This window comes from Camellia sinensis, chromosome 8 (assembly GCF_055761805.1).
Source record: "Camellia sinensis isolate YWXY chromosome 8, ASM5576180v1, whole genome shotgun sequence".
Lineage (NCBI taxonomy): Eukaryota > Viridiplantae > Streptophyta > Magnoliopsida > Ericales > Theaceae > Camellia > Camellia sinensis.
This window is the reverse complement of record NC_138968.1, coordinates 21,581,414-21,601,787: the sequence shown is the minus strand read 5'-3', so window position 1 is coordinate 21,601,787 and position 20,374 is coordinate 21,581,414. Positions and strand designations below refer to the sequence as shown.

General features: G+C 35.1%; 2 protein-coding genes across 7 annotated transcripts; one reads left to right on the top strand and one right to left on the bottom strand.

Annotated features, from left to right (window-relative positions):
* Positions 1-350: 350 nt before the first annotated feature.
* Positions 351-5,046, top strand: EMB1417 (Pentatricopeptide repeat (PPR) superfamily protein). Of its 5 annotated transcripts, none has more exons than XM_082882221.1 (7): positions 521-603; positions 830-920; positions 1,985-2,045; positions 2,167-2,265; positions 2,513-2,656; positions 2,766-2,978; positions 4,624-5,046. In XM_082882221.1, the coding sequence occupies exons 3-7, from the start codon at positions 2,022-2,024 to the stop codon at positions 4,987-4,989; spliced, it is 846 nt and encodes a 281-aa protein (XP_082738347.1). In that variant the 5' UTR covers positions 521-603; positions 830-920; positions 1,985-2,021; the 3' UTR covers positions 4,990-5,046. The 5 variants fall into 5 exon arrangements, with proteins under 5 accessions (XP_082738343.1, XP_082738344.1, XP_082738345.1 ...); XM_082882220.1 differs by having other exon boundaries at positions 524-603; positions 819-920; XM_082882217.1 differs by lacking the exon at positions 1,985-2,045 and having other exon boundaries at positions 351-603; positions 856-920.
* Positions 5,047-6,656: 1,610 nt separating this feature from the next.
* On the bottom strand, positions 6,657-19,898 carry LOC114295041 (dnaJ protein ERDJ2A). Of its 2 annotated transcripts, XM_028239222.2 has the most exons (11): positions 19,723-19,898; positions 18,184-18,411; positions 17,958-18,053; positions 17,609-17,729; positions 17,374-17,480; positions 16,356-16,573; positions 11,770-11,947; positions 11,536-11,655; positions 10,979-11,065; positions 9,072-9,182; positions 6,657-7,709 (listed from the first exon to the last, which is right to left on the bottom strand). In XM_028239222.2, the coding sequence occupies exons 2-11, from the start codon at positions 18,367-18,369 to the stop codon at positions 6,876-6,878; spliced, it is 2,058 nt and encodes a 685-aa protein (XP_028095023.2). In that variant the 5' UTR covers positions 18,370-18,411; positions 19,723-19,898; the 3' UTR covers positions 6,657-6,875. The 2 variants fall into 2 exon arrangements, with proteins under 2 accessions (XP_028095023.2, XP_028095024.2); XM_028239223.2 differs by lacking the exon at positions 19,723-19,898 and having other exon boundaries at positions 18,184-18,504.
* Positions 19,899-20,374: the final 476 nt, after the last annotated feature.

The following is a 20,374-nucleotide window of genomic DNA, read 5'->3' as shown; positions in this document are numbered from 1 at the left end:
AAAAAAAAAATCAATTTTAGATTAACTTAATCTAAATACACTTAAAATTTATAAAATTTATAAAAATAAAATAAAAATCACTAAGGCCTCGTTTGGCAAGAGGCTATTTTAGCCAATTAGCCAAAAAGTTACTAAATTAGCCAAAAAGCCATCAACACATACCAAAAAGTCAAAGATTCTCTTTTCTCTCTACTTTTTTCACATCTTTTCGTAATTAGCCAAAAAGTCATCCCAAACATACAAGTTTTTTTTACCTACCTTTTTAGCCAAATAGCCAAAAAATTACTAAATTAACCTTTTCCCAAACGAGGCCTAAATACACAGATGAGTTTTTAATTTTGAACCCTCAAAAACCCATCTCAAAATCCAAACCAAATCTGGCCTGAACTTTTGGGTGGGTATTTTGGCTGTGATACTCTAAGCCATTTACACTGTGACGTCATCATTTTGAAGGGCGAATGCTAGTCTACAGTGGAGACTACTGTACTATAATTTATAGTGAAATAACTTGTTTGGTTCTAGAGAAAACGCAAGGAAAAAAGATAAATCTTTGGAGAAGATCGAAACCGTCTCTCACACTCACTCGCAAGTCCGAAACTTCTGGTTGGTATCTCCCTTCCTCTCTCTGTCTCTATGTTATTTTCATCACTATAAATCTCAGATGATGGAGTTTATATATATATATATATATGTATGTATTTGGTGAGGGATTGAAGAGGTTTACTTTGGTATAATTGATTTCTTTGGCATTTTGAAATGGCTTCTAGTCAATTTTCGACCATTCTTTTTCTCAAAACCTAATGATTTTTTTTAATAAGAAAAAACTCAGGATGCTAAGTTTGAGATACTCTCCAGCAATTTTTACTAGAAGATTGGAATCAGAATCAATTCAGTTTTCCGGGAAGATTAGCAGCGTCGTGGTGAGCTTCCGTTTTCTTTAAATTTAGCAAGAACTATTCGCGGATTGTTTTTGAACTTCTTCAAGTCAATAGCAAAACACAATCTTTATTTAATTTATTAAGATCCAGTTTAATCAGTTCTACTTTACACAAGTGTAAAATGTAAAAGAAATAAAAATATTATCTCTGTAATTGCCCCATTTTTCATAAGAGTGTGCGATTGTTTCCTCAATTTTGTTCGGTCTTGTGTACAATGAGCCCTGGCTCCAATCCCCGACCCGAATTTTTGGAGTACTTTGGTAATTTCTCGTTGCTTCCGAATTGTCCTAATTTTTATGCTTATTATAGATGAGGGGTGCCTCTTGTAATTTAAGAGAGTTGTAATCGTTTTTTATCATAGTGAAAACCGCAACAATCTTAGATGTAGCCCTATTGTGGGGTAAACCATGTAAGTCCTTGTGTTCTTGCGAGTGTGTGGTTTATTTGATTCATTTATCTTTCTTATTTGTTATTTTGTCTCACCGATCTAACTAGAGTTGATTTCCTAACAAATTTAAATAGGCACTTGCGATGCACCGATGAAAGTCCATCACTCAAAATCATCAGGGTGTCGAAGAAAGTAGGGAACTTGCTATATTATTCTTAGTTTCCATTGGAAAAAGGGGGGAAAAGAAAGAACAAAAATGAAAAAAAAAACTCACTAATGTTATTTGTGAGGTAGGCACCATTTTTGAAGTGGCTACATTCAGGTTGATAGAATGCTATGTAAAATTTCTAAACGAACAGGTCAAATTCAATTGGATTTCAAAGCATGCCCCAAAGTTTTATCCTGCATTTGAAGGAGGACAAAAGCAAACCATAGCAATCATGTTCATTCTACAAGTCTGGGTAATCAATTAACAAGTCACCAATTCATAAATAATTTAAACACCTTGCAGATGTTAATGTCCTATCATGTGAAATTGTGAATTTAAGTACCACAGGTGTTTCTATCCAGTTGCAATTATTTTGTACCATTTGGTTCATATGGGAAATGGCCTTTTTTCTTCTTCTTATCATCTGCTTCATTTTTTTCCTCATTCTAGAGCAAGATGTGTCCTCCTTTGATGCCATTAACTTATAATGAGACAACATTCAATGGCTTCCGTAAGAATCCAACTATTCAGTCTTTGTCTCAAATTTCTTTGTAATAAAACTGAGTTCTTTCTTCACTTGATCCCCCCCTCTCCCCTCCCCAATTCCCAATTTAATTGCTTGTAATTCTCAGGTGTGTGCTGCAAAAGGTCCTCGACCAAGATATCCTCGGGTTTGGAAAACCAGAAAGAGAATTGGGACCATCTCCAAGTCAGTGAAACTTGTTGAGTGTGTAAGCTCCTGTTAATTTTTATTTTTCAATTTTAATTTCTCTGCACATGTATGTACTCAATTCTTTATTCACTGAATCATTTATTGTAAGGACAGTTATAGATATAGCTTAGAATGGTTAACTATTTTTATCTATTTATTTATTTCTTTGTGGAGTAAGAACTTTAAGAATAAACTGTGTAGTACAATTTGTGCTTCATTTTTCGCATTTGGAATAAGTAATTCTAACAGGGGCTATGTGTGTGCAGATAAAGGGATTATCAAATGTCAAAGAGGAAGTATATGGAGCTCTTGATTCTTTCATTGCATGGGAGCTAGAGTTCCCATTGATTACAGTGAAAAAAGCTTTAAAGACCCTTGAGAATGACAAAGAATGGAAGAGGATAATTCAGGTAAAATATAATCCTTTGTCTGTTTTCGGGTGGTCCTTAAGAAATGATTTCGGATGGTTGGTATCCTTATAAGTGATTTAAATCAATCAAATTATGAATGGGGTTATAGGTGTCAAAGTGGATGCTAAGCAAAGGTCAAGGCAGAACAATGGGTAGCTATTACACGTTGCTAAATGCTTTGGCAGAGGATGGAAGACTTGATGAAGCTGAAGAGCTTTGGAAGAAGTTATTTTCAGAGAATTTGGAGAGCACACCTCGTACTTTCTTTGATAAAATGACTTCTATATACTATCGCAGGGGCATGCATGACAAGATGTTTGAGGTACTTCAGTGACATATTCTTTTGAGAATTTTATAATACCTTATAACATGATTTGTCTATAATTTTGCGAGTGTTTCCTTTCTTCTTCTTCCTTTTTTTCCCCCTTCCTATTTATCTTTTTTCTCTCAAAATGCCAACTCATTGTTTTATAAGCTCATTATGCTTTTGATTCTTGGACCCTCAACATTTGTGTCCCCTCCCAATCAAAAGTAACATGGTAATCTTTTATAGCAGAGTACAACCATCAATAGATGAGTTATTGAGCTGATCTTGTTGCATGTTCTTGGGAATTTGCATATCTGATTCAGGAATAAAAAATAAAAAATCACCCTGCATACAGATAGATATCCATATTCTACCTCTATGCTTGTGCATTCATAAATTTCAACATGTGCATATACTAATAGAAATCTGATTATGCATATATTTTGACATACTTTAGATGAATATCCCTTGGTTTGATTTCTGTAAGGATCAACCTTCAATTTCATAAACATGCATATATCCACTTGTCATCTCAAACATAGATATACTGAAATACTGTTCAAACAGGATCGGTGCTTATAGCCCTAAAAAGAGAAGGAAGTATCCTGGAGCTAGTGCACTGATAGTATAAGGCCATTAATGCCTAACCGTATTTGCACACTGGCTTTTGAATTCTGCATTTCAATATATGACTGTGTCGTGTCATCATTTTCATTGAGTTGGGGATTCAATATGATTTGAGGGGAGGCTGGACCATTATTTTTGGCTGTGTAGTTTCATGGACTTCTCTGAACTAGGTATTATTGACTTGTCAATTGCATAGAAATTTTACTACGGTTGAGATTCAATGTTTGACAGTAATTAACTGATGTGAGACAAATGTGAGAAATGCGCTCCTACTAGCAGCGAGTCCAAATCTAATATATAGCAGTGGTGAAAAGTAGGTTCTGAAGGCTAATTTTAGTTGGTTTTAGTGGCTAAAAACTCAATAAATTATGTAGATTATTGGAGATTGTATAACAGAAGGGTAGAGATTTGGGCATGAAAAGGTGAGTTTTTGGGGAATATTCAGGGGCTATTATGGGTTCAGTGAACAGTACCCTATCATAGTAATTAGGGGGCTGGGTTGGTTTATTTTATAGCTTGTGATTGAAGGGTTGAAAGAACAATGGATTAAGGTTTAAATTAGGGTTAGGGCTGAAGAAAGGGGTTTGTATAGATCATTTTGGAGTTAAGGCTTGAAATGCAGGAAATTGAGAACCAACATCTAAGGTTTTTATATTTTGGTTGTATATTATATATCTGCTATGCACACAAAACAGACAGCTATTCCTATTCCTTTTTCATCATAAAATGATTATTCGAATTTTCTTCTTTGGATCATAATTCAATCAAAACTTATCGAGTTATCCTAATCTCTAACTTCAATGAAATCGAATTAGTTACTTGTATTGGTAAATTACTACTTTTGAATGAAATCTAATAGGATTCAAATATTTCTTATTTCCTATCGATTCCCGCAAAAAATAACGATTTGAGTAGAAAGCTCTTTCTTTTCTTTTTTGAAATGAATATGTTTTTATGTTATTTAAGAAATTCGGTATCACACCTTAGACACAGCTTTCATTTCAGCTTGGGATCTTATCGTTTTCTCTTGTAGGTATTCGCTGACATGGAAGAACTTGGTGTCCAACCAAACATGTCAATCGTTTCAATGGTTGGAGATGCGTTTCGGAAGCTGGGTATGTTGGACAAATACGAAAAATTGAAGAAGAAATATCCACCGCCAAAATGGGAATATCGATACATCAAGGGAAAACGTGTTAGAATTAGAGCAAAACATTTTGATAAATCTGGTGATGGTAGTGATGGTGTAAAGAAGTTTGATGGAGAAACTGACAAGAAGTCTAACGGATTGCAGGATAATGCTGAAGTAGTTTCGGTTAAAATCCAAGATGAATCTAATCAATTGGAGGATTCTGAAACAAGTTTAGATGAACTCGACGAAGCTGTCAACTCTCTGTAACAACGATTCAATGTATATTGTTTATCTGTCCTAATTGCCAAAAAAATACAGGGAAAACCATCTCTCTCTCTCTCTCTCGCATTTATTATTATTATTATTATTTTTTTTTTTTTGGGGGGGGGGGGGGTCTTTCCTACTTCTCCCCCTTCATTTTGGATGGTTAATCATGCTGATTGCAGTACGCAATTCCTCTGATTTAAGCTGAAAATAAAAATAGTAACTGTGAATAGGATTTGCAATCTTGTCAAAGTTCATTTCTTTAGGTGGATCCAGGAAGAGTTTTGATAAAATGAATATAAAGTATTAAAAAATATTGGCTTCGTTTGGAAAGTTAACTATTTTAGTAAGTTAAAATTTATGTGTTTGGAAAGATGATTAAATTTTTTTGTAGTTAGATATGATATTTGTGAGAGAAAAATTAAAATATTTATGGATTTGATGTGACATTTATTTTATTGTCTATTTTAGTTTATTTTGTCTTTTTGTGAATTTTAACCAAAAAAAAAAAAAGTTAAAAAGTCACTTGCCAAATAATTATTTCATAAACTAAAGTGTAAAATTAGGGAATAATTAGAGGGGTTTGTCCTTTTTTTTTTATTTTTTTTTTATTTATTTTTATTTTTTTTTTTAAGGTCACTCATAACATGAAAAAAGACACAGAATGAATACCCTTGAGGGCATAAAACTGAAAGATATGCAAAGCACATTCTTTTTAAGGTTCAAATTATGAAATAAGCAATTCTACAGTTCTCCAAAAAATCAGCAGGGGTGGTGACCTAATGGAGAAGGCATCTCTCACTATAGACATGACTTGGGTTTAAATTTTGGGATGGTAAATTTGGTGTTTTGCAGTTGACTCTCTACAAAGATCTCGTCTTATATTCCGATCGAAATTTGGGTTCATCTGTGACATGTGGTTGAGCTTCATTGGGTGGGTCTCTTCTTATAGGCTGGGGCAAATCAGTCTGGTAACCGATTATCTTAGGCCTAATTTGGGTTCATCTATGACGTGTGATTGAGAGCTCCCAGGGCTTAACTTAGACTCGTCTGTGATGTGTAGTTGAGCTCCATTAAATGATAGCTCAAAATATCTTCTTTTTTTTTCGCTCAAAAAATAAATAAATAAAAATACCAGAAAATAGTCAAAATTTAGAATCAACGGACAAAATTTACTTAAGATCCACCCCACAGCTACTCTAGAAGTAAACTGCTGATGTGAAATACATGCTCAATTTTTTGGTGTAGACTTTCCCTTGTGATGATAAAAAAAAAGACTTTCCCTCGTGAATTTATGCAGTGAACAGAAATGATGAGAAAATAAATAAATAAATTATACTTCATACGCTAATCGTAATTTTTTCTTGATTTGATTTTCAATTTTTTTTTTTTTTAAATAAAATTTGATTTGACAAAAATAACTACCAACAACATATTTTCATCTCAAAAAATAAATAACCATCTGAAAATTATCAGCTTTATTTTAATTTTCGATTTTCTCACCAAACTACTTTCTAATTTTTTTTTTTTAAATACAGATTTTGAAAACAAACCAAACAGTGGTAATCCTCAAAAAATATTTGGGAATTGGCAGCCCTTCAAAACCAAATTTCAGAATTTTGCATGGCTACAACAAAACGAGAAACACATGGCATAAGAAAAAAATTATAAAAAGCACTTTTGATTCTGAAAAGAGAAACTTTAGTTCAAAAAAGAAAGGTGAGCCCTAAGTATTTCAAACAGCTGACATGGGTTTCAAACCCAGAAGTTAGTATCGAACTATCAATTCCAGTAGGTTTTATCAAGGATGACACTATTGGCTAAACTTAAAAGAACGCCAAAAAAGAAAAAAATAAAACTTTATTTCTATTAATGAATAGAAAGTTATTTTACTCCTCATCAGATCCTGAACCTTCCGAACTCGACTTCTCGCCTTTTCCATGAGCAGTGCCATTCGCACCGAGCCCCTTCTTATTCGTACCCTGTTTATCCTCATCTTCACTATACTCGCTCTCATAATCATCATATTCCTCTTCTTCAACCTCCTCTTCCTCTTCAGCCCCGTCCTCCACTGTTGCACCGTCCTCCGCCACATAACCACCCCGAGTCCCCGCCCGAGTCCGCTTCAAAACTTTCAACTTTAAGTTTGTTTTTTTGTCGCAACCAATCCAAGAATCGCATACCAAGAGACAACTCAAATTGTAATTCCCCTCTGATGGGGCTAGGAATTTGCCCATCACTAGTCGTGACCCACTCTTAACCCTTTCAACTGCTTCTCTAACAGCTGTACTAGTTTCCTTCGCATTTGACCCGGACCCTTCCATCGCCTCCTCTATTGCTTTCGAAGCAGAAATTATAGCCGTCGCTTCATCCATGAAACTAACCTTTTGAGAAAACCACACATTATTCGAGTTGGTGTCCGCGAGCAGAATCCAGAAATTTTCTTCCTTGTGGAATGGATAGTAAGGGGCATGAGGGAGGGCACCGATCAAACCATTGGAGCGTTTGAGTGTTACCCAAGTCTGGACGGTGACTAAGTCACCATCTTGAATACCCTCCTCGCCTTCAGTCTCGCAAGTGACTTCAAGTGTCAAGGAAGGCATCATTTCGAGAACGTTCTCAATGTCCTGTACTTCCACGGTGGATAAACCAGCTACTTGAGTAAGCAGCTCGGCCCGCTCTTGAACAGTCATGTCTCGAAGCTCCTGAAAAGTCCGCAACTTCTGCAGACAAAGGAAAAAACAAATAAGGATCGAGGATGAAAATGCATCAAGGGGGTCTCTAATGGCTAAAAAGCTGAGTTTTGTCTTCCAGTCTCAATACAGTAGGAGATAAGAGTTACCAAACCGGGAAAAAAAAATCATGGCAAGCTATGCACGTTTGGTTGAGTTTTCAAGACTTCTTTTCTAAATTGTTTTTGAAAAATTAAAGACTAGTTTGACCATTTTTATTTTTTTTACTAGTTAAAAAAATAAAAAATAAAAAATAAAAATTCAAAAAACTCAGCCAAACAGAAATTAGAGATAAATCTTAAAATGGAACTAGATTTTTTCAAAAGCTTAGAGCTTGGCTTCTCTTTTCTTATATGACATTAACATTTCTGTAACTTGTCTTCCATCATAACAAATAATAACAAACTTTGAACAATATTGCAACTACCTTAAATCACATACACACACACACACACACACATATGCATGTTCTCCTAGCTTCATCTCAACTTTCTAATCTATATACCGCAGGATTCTCTTAATAAGATTTATTATAAATTCCTTTATTTCATAACAATTTAAATCTCATGGGGTATAGACAGTACTAGTGCAAAATATTGGTTAACTAGATTAACTAAATTACCACCAAAAAAAAAAAAAGAGAGCGTCTGTATCTTATACCTAGAATGAAAGTGACTGTGTACAAGTTCATACCAGCAGAACCACAGCCAAGTCTTCACATCTTATTTTACATACAAATTTAATAAATGGGAACAAATCTAACAGTTTTGATTTTGAAGTTTGAAAACCGTAATATTTACACAAAATATTGCTTGATTGCCTTTTGATGCAAGGATGAAGTAACTGTTTCCTATCTTATTTTTCGGATTTTTTTTTTGTGGGGGCACTCCTTGGTAATTTTCAAATGGTTAATGCTATACAAATAGACTATTTTTACAAAAATTTCATACAAAATTATGTGGCCCTCACAATTCAAGACAAAACACCCGTCATTTGGCCTGCTGGTGCAGCTTCTTGTTAGCTGAAAGCTAACTAGCAGGAAACAGAAACTAAAAGCACTCCCAAAACAGGGCCAGACACTATATAAAAAATAATAAATAAATAAATAAAATGCTATATGCAACTCCTATAAGCGGCACCAAGCAGGGCCATTGTTGCTCGAAATTGCAAAAATAACACTGCTACATCATTTTGTATGGGTCTTATGTATAGAAATTTTGGTTGTAAATAATTTTCCTTATCAAATTAAGACCCTGTAAAGGTGGCAATGATGTCCAAGCTGCAGATCAAAGGCAGACAGCAAAAGTGCATTCTTTTATGGTGACAAGAAGATGTATGATTTTAACCACTTGCCTTGCGGGCTAGCTTTTTCATAATAGCCTCATTAAAATGCGGCAGCTGCAGAAAAGGTGCAATGCCTTCAGTATATCCTCCAGATGCCTTCCTTGCACTGAGCGGAACAGCCTGCATTGCAGTTAGCTTATCAGAAACAACAATAGCTTACTATAACTAGCAGCAGAAGAAAGAAGTCCAAGGCAAAACAAAGCAAGGTAGAACATCTAAACATGAAACAGGGTGGTTTTATGTGCTCAATTTTCATGTAATGTCATTAAGACAGAAATTTTTATTTTTTTTGATGAAGTCACAAAATTTTTAAAATGTTTGTCTACCTCTTTGTTAAGAGAAATTCTATTCGCACACCACTTATTTTTTCAGTACACACCATTGCTAAGTTCACACCACATCCATGTTTTATTTGTCTTTTCTCAATGCACACAACATGCTTCCTACAATACCCTCACCCTAACCATCCACCACCCCTGCAGTCCCCTACGTGACTCGTGAACAACCCCCCCCCCCCCCCCCGCGTTCCCTCTCGCAACCCTCGGCTGCTACCCCTAATCCCTCCCCAGCCCTTCTCCAACCCCTCCCTCCACCCACTAGCACCACCACTCTCTATCTCTCTCTCTCTCTCTCTCTCTCTCTCTCAGTGTGAGGGGACTGCAGGGGTCGCAGGGGTGGGCAGGCATGGTTGCAAGAGTGGGGAAAGGGTGGGAAAGAGTGGCGCAAGGGTGGGGGGGATGGTGGTGGCAGCCAGCAGCAGTTAGGTTAGGTTTGGAGGTGTGTACCATTTGTTCTAAATGGTAATTTGGTTGAAGAACAAAATCGTAAATTTAAAAAAATACAAAATTTTGTGTAATGAGAGGATGAGCGGTATGCAAATAAAGCTCGCCTTTGTTAATGCTCCAGAGTGGGTTACCAGGAAAGGATGCTTGCAATCAGCTTTTCTGAGAGAAATGATACACGCTTATGAAAAAGAAACAAGAAAAATTAAATGAATTTTTTAAACTTAAGGCACGTGGATGGAGAACTAAAGAGAACTTGGAAATGTCACCATCTACACAACTGCATGCAGCCAACTTTTTTCTACATTTCATGCATCCAAGCCAATTACCCTATTTTGCTCTTTTTTTTTTTTAAGGTTCAAGGTAATCTCACCTATCATAGATAAGTTAGAGAAAAAAAGGTTAATGTTGTTTGGTAATGTACAACAAAGACCTATTGATGCAATGGTAAGGAAGAGTGATATGATCACTATAAATGGTAATGTCTGGGGAAGGAGAAGACTCAAGCTAACATGGCATGTTGTCATGAAAAAAGATACGAATTTATTTAATTTAACTGAGTATATAGCACTTGATAGAGCAGAATGGCGAAAAAGGATCCATGTAGCCAACCCACTTGATTGGGACACGAGGCTAAGTTTGGTTCAGTTCAAAGTAATCTCACAAATCCAGATAGTGGCACTCTATTAACAACTCGCACTACCCCCGAGACCTCTCTCCAAATGGGGGGATAGATTGTTGTATTTGGGAATCCAATATATGCCACCAGGAGTATTTCACAATTTGAGGTGTTGAGGGCAAAACCTTGGAATCTATTGAGAAAAATTAAGAGTGGATTTGAGTAAAAAGAAAAGCAATGCATGTTTGTGCTTATGAAGGCAGTGTCTGGGCATAGGGAGGGTGAGTGAGTGCGGGCGAGTGAGTGAGGTGTTTAATTCCTTGAATTACTCTGGATTTCCACATATATATTCAAAAACTCTCGTTATTATCCTGAGTAGAAATATATAGAGTGAACTATCTAAATACAATCAAAGAATTCGACTATAATGATTACTAAACAGAATACAATTTAAACCCTAGATTTTAAAGATCAGACAGCTTAATTACTTTCAGTAAATAGTTCTCCATACAGACCTGAATAATACATTGAGATAGTTCAAGAACACCAACAGCAGGCCTTAGCCAACCCTGCCGCTGAGCATTGCGCGGTATAACAGCCATCTGCATAGAGAGCAATGCATTAACAATAATAGGGATAAGCAACGGGAAATGCAGAGGTGACACAACTGTCAGAAATAAAAAGAGAGCAAAAACTTGAAACCCAATTTTCTTATTAAGCATAAATAGGTTAATATGAAACTCTACAACGATAGCATGGTGGCACGTGAAAAGCTAAGTATTTGACAGAACAAAGAACATGGAACAGTCACAGGACTCTCAGGATCTATCAAGGCACCTGGCCAAAGATTTCACGAATTTACCATCAGACAAAATTAGAGATTTACAAAGTAAATTTAAATTTTAAAATTAAGAAAGTGAATTTTGAAAAATGGTTCTCAAGATCTATCATCGCTTGTGCTTGAAGCTAAAGAGAACCCACACACACATATTTATGTATATGTAAGTGCATGTACGAAATTGGTTGTATGAAATCGGGCAGATATGCTACATCATTTCCTATCTTATCTTACATTCATCAACTCTTCAAGAAGGCGAGGAGAAAGTTCCAGTACACGTTTGAAGTCACGCTGCAATTCTGGGGATAAAGCTGTCGTTTCACGAGATAATTGGGCTTGAATCAACAACTGTGTCTGCATAGAAAAATCAGGGAAGTAAGAATCTGAAGATTTATTATAAAATCAAATTTGCACAATGTAACTAAAAATTCTCCATCTTTATTACATCGATTTAAGTCAAAGTAGTACCTTAACTACAGCCGGATGCTGCTTCCAAAACTTTGCCTGCTCTTGTTTAATGTTTTTAAGGTCCAAATTCAACTCACTTCTGACTAACATTAACAGTTTTTTTAGCGGTTCGTCGTCAGTCCTATGAACCGGAATCTCCATGAATTCAGCAGCCTTAATGAAGACATCCATAACTTTGCTGTAAAAGTTGAGTATCACAGAAAAATAAACATTGTAATTGATATCATATGTTGAGGTACACATCAAATGATACCTAGAACAACAATTCATTCAACTTAAATGAGGTAAAATAAGGAAACAAGTTAACATAATCTACAAGTAGCATATTGGCCAAAACAGGAATGTAACTTCACTTGGAAATTAATACCACCAATCCAAATACCAGTAATGTGCATATAACAACTTCGCCGGTCCCAAGCCTGGGTAAAGGACGAGGGTTGTGTGTTAGGTAGCCTACAACTAGTACGTGAAAAAGCTGCGTGGATCCCTTATGAAATGAATCCTACTTTGAATTGTTTAAATGCTAGGTCATTCCCCTTAAATGATTCGTTGTGCCTACCTCCGGATGTTTCGAAAAGAGAGCAAGGGCACCGCATCGACGCTTGGATACGATGAAAAATGGGCAAAGGGACGAGCGTGGATAAAAAAACTAGTCCAAAACTATAGGTTTAGAGACGGGTACAATAAACTAAGTGGACGGATAAGAAAACTAGGGAAATAGAGGATACGGTTTTAAACTATGTTATAGTGGCAAGGTTTAGACACAGGAATTGGTGTAGAAATAATAGTTGCCAAGAGTCTTGTAGAAAATGTAGCTGCGGTTATTAGAAAAGGTGATAGGATTATGTTAGTTAAACTAGTTATTGGAGAGAATATAGTGAATGTTATTAGTGTATATGCCCCGCAAGTACGATTAGAAAATCAAACTAAGAGAGATTTTTGGGACCACAAGAATGAGGTATTACAAAAGATACCTCGTAGGAGATAACCTTGTTATAGGTGGAGATTTCAACGGCCATGTAGGAATAGATAAACTAGGTTATGAGAGGGTGCATGGTGGGTATGGTTTTGATAATAAAAATGAGGCTGGAGAGAGTATTTTAGATTTTGAGTTGGCTTCTAACCTGGTAGTGGCCAATACTATGTATAAGAAGAGAGAGGAGCATTTGATAACCTTTAATAGTAGGTCAATTAGGAGCCAAATAAATTACTTTTTAGTAAGAAAAATTAACCGTCTAAAATACAGTGACTGTAAGGTGATTCCTGGAGAGAGCTTGACATCTCAACGTAGGATTTTGGTACTAGATTTGTACTTTAAAAGGCAACACTAAGCTAGGAAGGATAGTGGGCGCTGTAGAACGAGATGATAGGACCTAAAAGAGGATAAACTAGAAATATTGAAGAATAGAATAGAGGAAGAAGGTGCTTGGAACTTGGAAGATGATACTAACACTATGTGAAACTCGATGGAAAATTGTATGAGGAGAATCTCAAAGGAAGTCCGTGAGAGTCGAAAGTAAAGAGACCCAACTCTAAGGAAACTTGATGATGGAAGGATGAGGTTAGTAAAGACAAAAAAATGGTGCTTTAAAAAGTGACAGAGGAATAGAACTGAGGGAAACCTTAAGAGTTACAAATTGGCTAATCTGGAGATCAAAAAAGTAATGAAAAAAGGCTAAATTGAAAGCCTATAATGACTTATACACTAAACTAGATAGTAAAAAAGGAGAGAAGAGAATATACAAACTTGCTAAAATAAGATAGAGAAAAACAAGAGATTTTAATCAAGTTTAGTACATCAAGAGTGATGACTCTAAGGTATTGGTGAAGGATAAAGAGATTACGAAGAGGTGGAAGAACTATTTTGAGAAGTCGTTAAATGAGGAATATGAAGGGAGGTCAAAAGGGGAGGAAATAACCATTCACAAGGAAAACCAAGACTACAAGTTCTATCGTAAGATTAGGAACTTTGAAGTGGAGATTGCACTTAAAAAAATGAAATCGAATAAGACTTTAAAACCCAATGATATCCCTCTTAAAACTTGAAAATGTTTGGGTAAAAATGATTGCTTAGTTGACTAGGCTATTTAGCAAGGTTTTGTTAACTAAGAAAATGCCAAATGAGTGGAGGAGGAGTATTTTAGTGCCAATCTATAAGAATAAAGGAGCTGTCCAGAATTGCAACAATTATAGAGGAATCAAGCTAATGTGTCATAAATGAAAGTGCGGGAGAAAGTGATGGAATGTCGATTGCGAGATATAGCAGAGGGGTTAGAGAATCAATTTAGATTTATACCTAGTAGGTCAACAATGAAAGTGATCTTTTGAGGAAAGTAATAGAAAAATATAAAGAGAAGAAAAGAGACATTCATATGATTTTTATCGATCTTAAGAAAGCATATGATCAAGGTTCTAAAAAGTGGTTGCGGTCGCCGTAACGGTGGCGGTGACGCGGTTGCGGTTGCGGGGTGTAAAGGTCGTAGTGTACCGGTTGCAGTTACCGGAACCGTGAATTTTTTTATTTTTCGCACAATTTGAAAAAAACTTATCAATACGCATATTTTTTTATCCATGATCATATTTATTGGGTTAAAAATAAATATTGATAAATTCTTGTAAATTTTTAAGTATGATCCAATATATTTCATATTTTTAAATCACTATAAACTGAGTTTTTTACATTTTATTTTAATAATTAATGATTTTATATTATACAAAAAATCAATCACTAACTATTATATAAAAGATAAACAATGACGAAAGTAAGAGAATAAATAAAAACCTAAATATATATATATATATATATATATATACATATTTTAACCAAGCCAAATAGATAATGACCACACTTATTATTATTATTATTTTCAAACAATATATAGATAGATACACACAAACAAAATGGTTTAGTGATAACAGCTGAATAGAATAGCATAGGTGAAGCAGCTTCAACAAATCAATAACATGTTATTTATTTTCCCTCCTCTCTCTCTATCTCTTGCTCCTGAATTTTCTCTCTTTATCTTCCCTTTTCTCTCTATCCCTCTTCTCCCATTTTTAGCCTTTTTTGTGTGCTTTTTTCGAAAAAAACAGTTTGGAACCATTACGTAATGGTGCATAACAGGCCGTTACGGCACCGCTACGGCAGCCGCTACGACCGACACACCTGTGAATCTCAATCACACTGCAAAAGCGGCCATAATGGATGGCGGTAACTGCCAAAACCGTTACGTAACGGCGTTATGTAACGGTTGCGGCCGCTTTTTAAAACCTTGCATATGATAGAGCACCTCGGGATATAATTTGATGGGTGTTAGAGAAAAAAAATGTGACAAAAGGCTACATTAATGTGATTAGGGACATGTATGAAGGTGTGATGACTACTATTAGATCGCCGGCTGGAGAGACAATCGAATGTCCAATTACTGCTGAGTTACATCAAGGATCAACTTTAAGTCCTTATCTGTTTGCTTTAGTTGCGAATAAGTTGACGAGAAATATTCAATATGATATGTCATGGTGTATGCTTTTTGCACATGGCATCGTGTTAGTGGATGAGACTAAAGAATGAGTTAATACTAAATTGGAGACTTAGAAGAAACACTTGAATGTAAAGGATTTAGGATAAGCAAAACTAAAACAAAGTACAAGGAATGTAACTTTAGTAATAGTAACAATGGAAACCAAAAAGAAGTGAAAATTGAGAACTAAAAACTATCTAAAAGTGAATATTTTTATTATTTAGGATCAATTATCACAACGGCTGGGGAGGTTAGAGAAGATGTGATACATAGAATTAAGGCGAAATGGCTTAAGTGGAGGAATGCGTCTGGGATACTCTGTGATAAACAAGTGCCCACTAGATTAAAAGGAAAATTCTATAAAACAGGTATTAGACCAACGATGTTGTATGGGACAAAATGTTGGGTAATTAAGAAACAATATGTAGATAAGATGAGTGTTGCTAAGATGAGGATTCTATAGTGAATGTATGGCAAGATTAGCAAAATGAGTATATTCGTGAATAGGTAGGAGTAGCACGGATAAAAGATAAGCTGAGAGAGAATAGATTGAGATGATTTGGTCATATATAACGGAGACTAACAGAAGCAGTAGTGAAGAGATACGATACAGTGACGGCGGAGAAAAGTGTTAGGCGAAAGGACAGACCTAAATTAAAGTGAACTAGTGTAGTAAACAGAAATATGAATCTCCTTAATTTGATTAACCAAATGGCCTCTAATAGAGTCAAATGGGAAGAAGGATTCATATAGCCAATCCATTGGTTTGGTTTGGTATTAGAATAGTACAGCAAACTGGCGCATCATTTTGTTTATAAGAAATATATATATTGAAATTGAATGAACATTAATCCGGCCTTTCTATGTATAGTTCAAATATGAGAATGAATGTGTGTTTTTGTTGAGATAAAAGTCAATTGCATGTATGCGAATAATCAAGATACCTTAAACATATAAGTGCTCATACGTGCAAGAACATGCACGATTTTTAGAAGGTTCTTTTAATCATGGTAACAGCCACAATAAAGATTACTGATGGCCAAATATTCATAATAAACATAATACCTTGGAGCCAAAGATGGTTTCATAAGGTGATAATAGGTATAGAGTGTTTGATGCATGACGTAATTTCCAGTATATCTCGATGACCGTGATAGATACATAACAGCTACCACCAATGGTAACAAAATACAGACCCCAACTATCCAAAGTAATAGTATCCCACCAGATGCCCCATCAATGTTCAGCAGAAACTGAGGAAGAGCTATTCCCATTTGAAACCCCTGTATCAGTATATCATACATCAGTTTCAAATATGCAATGCTAACATTGAGGCAAATTATAGTCGTGGTTCCTATAATTTGTTTCTTGTATCAATTTAGGGTGTGTTTGGTTTGTGTTTTGAAATAAATTTTCAAAAAAAAATTTGGGGAAAGAGTTTAGAAATTTTTTTGGTTTGTTTGGTTGTATATTTTGAAAATAGTTTGAGTTTGAGAGTTTAGAATGATTTGATATTTTGTTATAGTTTAGTAGATATGTATGAGAGAAAAGTGATTGAGAATGAGAGAAGAGAGACAGAAAAAGTGATTGAGAAGATGTATAGGAGAGAGAAAGTGGTTTTGGAAAAAAATTTCAAAAAATTTGAACCAAACAAAAAATTTCAAAAATTGTATCTTGAGATACAAACCAAACAAGCCCTCAGTCTTTCTAGTTTCAATAGTATCAATTTTGTCCTATAATTTTTCATATTGTGTTAATTTACTCCAATTGATCAGATACGTTAAAAAATTGGATAGAAATCAAGGACAAAATGGTTCATTCAAAAGGGAATGAATCATTTCAAACTGGATGCTAACTCTTCCATCACTTTGAGGAGAGTGAACAGACTATTTTGACCCTTGATTTTAGTCCAATTTCCAAATGACACAATGCAAAAAATTCGAAGGTAAAAGTGCTGCAATGAAAACTATAAAGACTAAATTGATACGAGAGGCAAACTACAGGAACTACGGGTGTAATTTGCCCGTAACATTGTTTTAAAATTACATGAAGGGCTTGGCTGTGGTAGAGAAAGGTATGGTACCTGTCTACCATCTGGATGGCCATATTTTTCAAAATTCTCACGAGAAATTGGATCTGTCAGAGCCTGATAAGCCTTGGATATGGATTCCACAAAATACTTATTGGCCTCTGCACATAAGACAAAAAGAGATAAAACAACTATTGTTAGTAAAGTACAAGTCACTTGAGCATCAATTTTCCAGTTGATTTAATATTAAGACAACACTGATGAACCGAAGAGCTAGAACACCTTCAACCTGGATCTGGATTTTTATCAGGGTGGTATTGAATGGAAAGTCTCCTATACGCCTTCTTTATTTCCGAGTCAGAAGCTCCAGATTCTAATCCAAGAATACTAAATGGCTCAAATACTTGAATCTGAGTTGAGACACACGAAAAAAGAGAGGACATTATCCCATGTCAACTGAAACCGCAGATTGTCTATGATATATGAATACAACACAGACTTTAATACCAAGCGCTAATTCACAATTTTAGAATAAGCGGAAAGTATAACTTTGAAAGCTCAAGCAAACAAGAACATCACACAGGCCTCTATCATTCGCTACATCCATCTTGTTATTATGACATTGAGAATACTTTTACCTCACGGCTTATGTGTTTAATATAATACACCAGTACGCCCATGATGACCCAAAGCAGCACCAGTGTCATGTTACTACATGTTGCGAAGTTTGAGATCTACAAGAGTGAATTAAAAGCAATGCAAATGAGGACAAGATCAATACAGAATCGCAACAAATAGTGACCCATCTCCCCAGTATGGTCCAAATAATGAGAATATAATTAACTGTAAAAGAGAGGGACTCACCTGTTTAAAAATTGATTTGCGGTACTTTCCCGACCGAGAGCATACTGAGCACTCGCAATGGATGCTTTTTGTTTTCTTTGAGGCAGCACGGCAAAGTTTCAGTATTGTATAAGGCACTAAAGGCAGGGCAATTATTGTCAAAATGAAAATTGGGAACAATGAACTATTTTCTTCTGAAGCAGCCATGGAAGCCTTCCGTCTACAACAACTTGTATATAATTATTTTACCTGCAAATGGAAATCTAAATAATTTGTGGCTTGGTTTGAGACATATAGTCGCAACTGTGATAGCACCCCATCAAATCCACCATAAGACATAAGCTCAGGACTAATGTCTTTGAGAAATTACGAAGGAAGGGGAGGAAAAAAATCTTATTAATTTTCACATCTTACACGTCTTAGTAACACATGATAATTAACATTGAAATTAAGCATCAAAATATCATATTGTTAATTTAAAATAAGCCAATGATATCAAAGTTCAAACAATTGCTTAGGAAACAGGTAATGCCTGGTTTTGAGGAAAACAATGTGACAACTTTAGAGGTTAAGAGAAATCTGTTCTGTTAGGTTAAGATTCGTATTCTCCAATAGAAAAAATAAAAAAGTAAAATAACCCCTACAAAAGAAAAAAGAAACACACCACAACAATTCTTGTAGTGGCCAATAAAGGGCATTTTTCCCTTCAGTTTGGTCAAGAACACGCCGGGATTCCCAAAGAAAATAAAGGATAAAAACGCATGCTTGTTACAACTCATAAGCCAATATTCACCTACAAAGATCTAATACAGCGCCAAAAAAAAATGATATTCAACTACATAAAATTTATTCTTTACCATAATCAATAGCAAACGCCTTAGCTAAGCTAAATTGAATAGTCTAATTCTTCAGTGGATTAAATGGTGCTGAACTAGATACTGAATGGTAAGTTGCTAATTTGTTTTTATGACTCCCTCTGTATTTTCATCCTATGATTCGTTTTCTCCATTGACATAAACGAAAAATACGATGAACCCAACAAAAATAATTCTTCAATTGATCAATGCAGGGCAATTTTCTTCAATTTGCTCAAAAAAACATTGACAAAGCAAAATTGATTACGCATCACCCTTTGAAATTTATCATGCAAATTGCAATGCTCAAGCAATTCAAATTCTTTAACATATAAATAGTGAAAAAAATACATTCACTGAGCTAAATTGAATGGTTCAATTCTTAGGTGGGTTAACTGGACTTGAACTAGATACTGAAGGGTAAGTTGGTCGTGAGTTTCCATCAGCCAGATCTGTAGATTACACACAAAATTACCTCACTTTGAGATAGAAAATTCTCATCATACAAAAAATTCCAAATTGAACCCATTAAACCCAGTGTAAAACTCATCAACATTCCGATCTTGAAACACGAAAAAAAAAACAAATCACATCCGAGATTGTAATTGAAAACCCAAAACCCAGTACAATTCATATCAAAATTATCTGACTTGAACCCCAAGATTTGCTTAAAAGAGTACATGTTTGTGTGTGTGTGTGTGATTACCGAGATATGGAAAAAGATGTCGGAGATCTGCTCCTTATTGTATGACCCAAAATGGGTTGGTGTTAGGAGAGCGCGAAGGCTTTCAGAGAAGGTACATGAAGGCACGAACGAAAGGGGTTCGACTCGGTAAATATGCTTTGATCCATTAAAACCCTGAAATTTTTCTCTTATGTTGTTTTCCTATTTTAGCCCCATTAAAACCCTGAAATTTTTCTCTTATGTTGTTTTCCTGTTTTAGCCCTTGTTGTGGTATAAGGATTCATCAACAACACAGGGTTATAATCGTCCGGGTGTTTAAAATGATGAAAAAAGTATATTTTTGAAATTTTTATTAAAAAAATGTAAAAATAATAATAGGACTCCAAAAAAAAAAAAATGCTAATATTGAAAATATCAAATAATACCTTAACTAAACATTAAACAAAACTTGCCATTTTGAGGCTGTATGATCTGTAGATTTTGCCCGGATAATGATTGTGGTAAATTGGCAATGTTGTAACGGAAGTACGAGTATTTGCCTGGAACCTTTGTATCGAATTTTTTATGTATACTCAGAATTATTTGGCATATTGTTTGACAACTGTTTAGTTCGGTTAAGTTTGCTGAATTACTACCTTTAATTCGGTTGAAATTTGTTGATTTTTTTAAATAT

Coding starts and splice junctions, on each gene's coding strand:
- EMB1417 (XM_082882217.1), top strand. CDS start 459: ATGCTAGTCTACAGTGGAGACTACTGTACTATAATTTATAGTGAAATA. Junction 2,266..2,512: donor CAGTGAAACTTGTTGAGTGT/GTAAGCTCCTGT, acceptor ATGTGTGTGCAG/ATAAAGGGATTATCAAATGT. Junction 2,657..2,765: donor AATGGAAGAGGATAATTCAG/GTAAAATATAAT, acceptor ATGGGGTTATAG/GTGTCAAAGTGGATGCTAAG.
- LOC114295041 (XM_028239222.2), bottom strand. CDS start 18,369: ATGGCTGCTTCAGAAGAAAATAGTTCATTGTTCCCAATTTTCATTTTG. Junction 16,574..17,373: donor GCCATCCAGATGGTAGACAG/GTACCATACCTT, acceptor ATACTGATACAG/GGGTTTCAAATGGGAATAGC. Junction 9,183..10,978: donor TATCTCAATGTATTATTCAG/GTCTGTATGGAG, acceptor ACTGCAATGCAG/GCTGTTCCGCTCAGTGCAAG.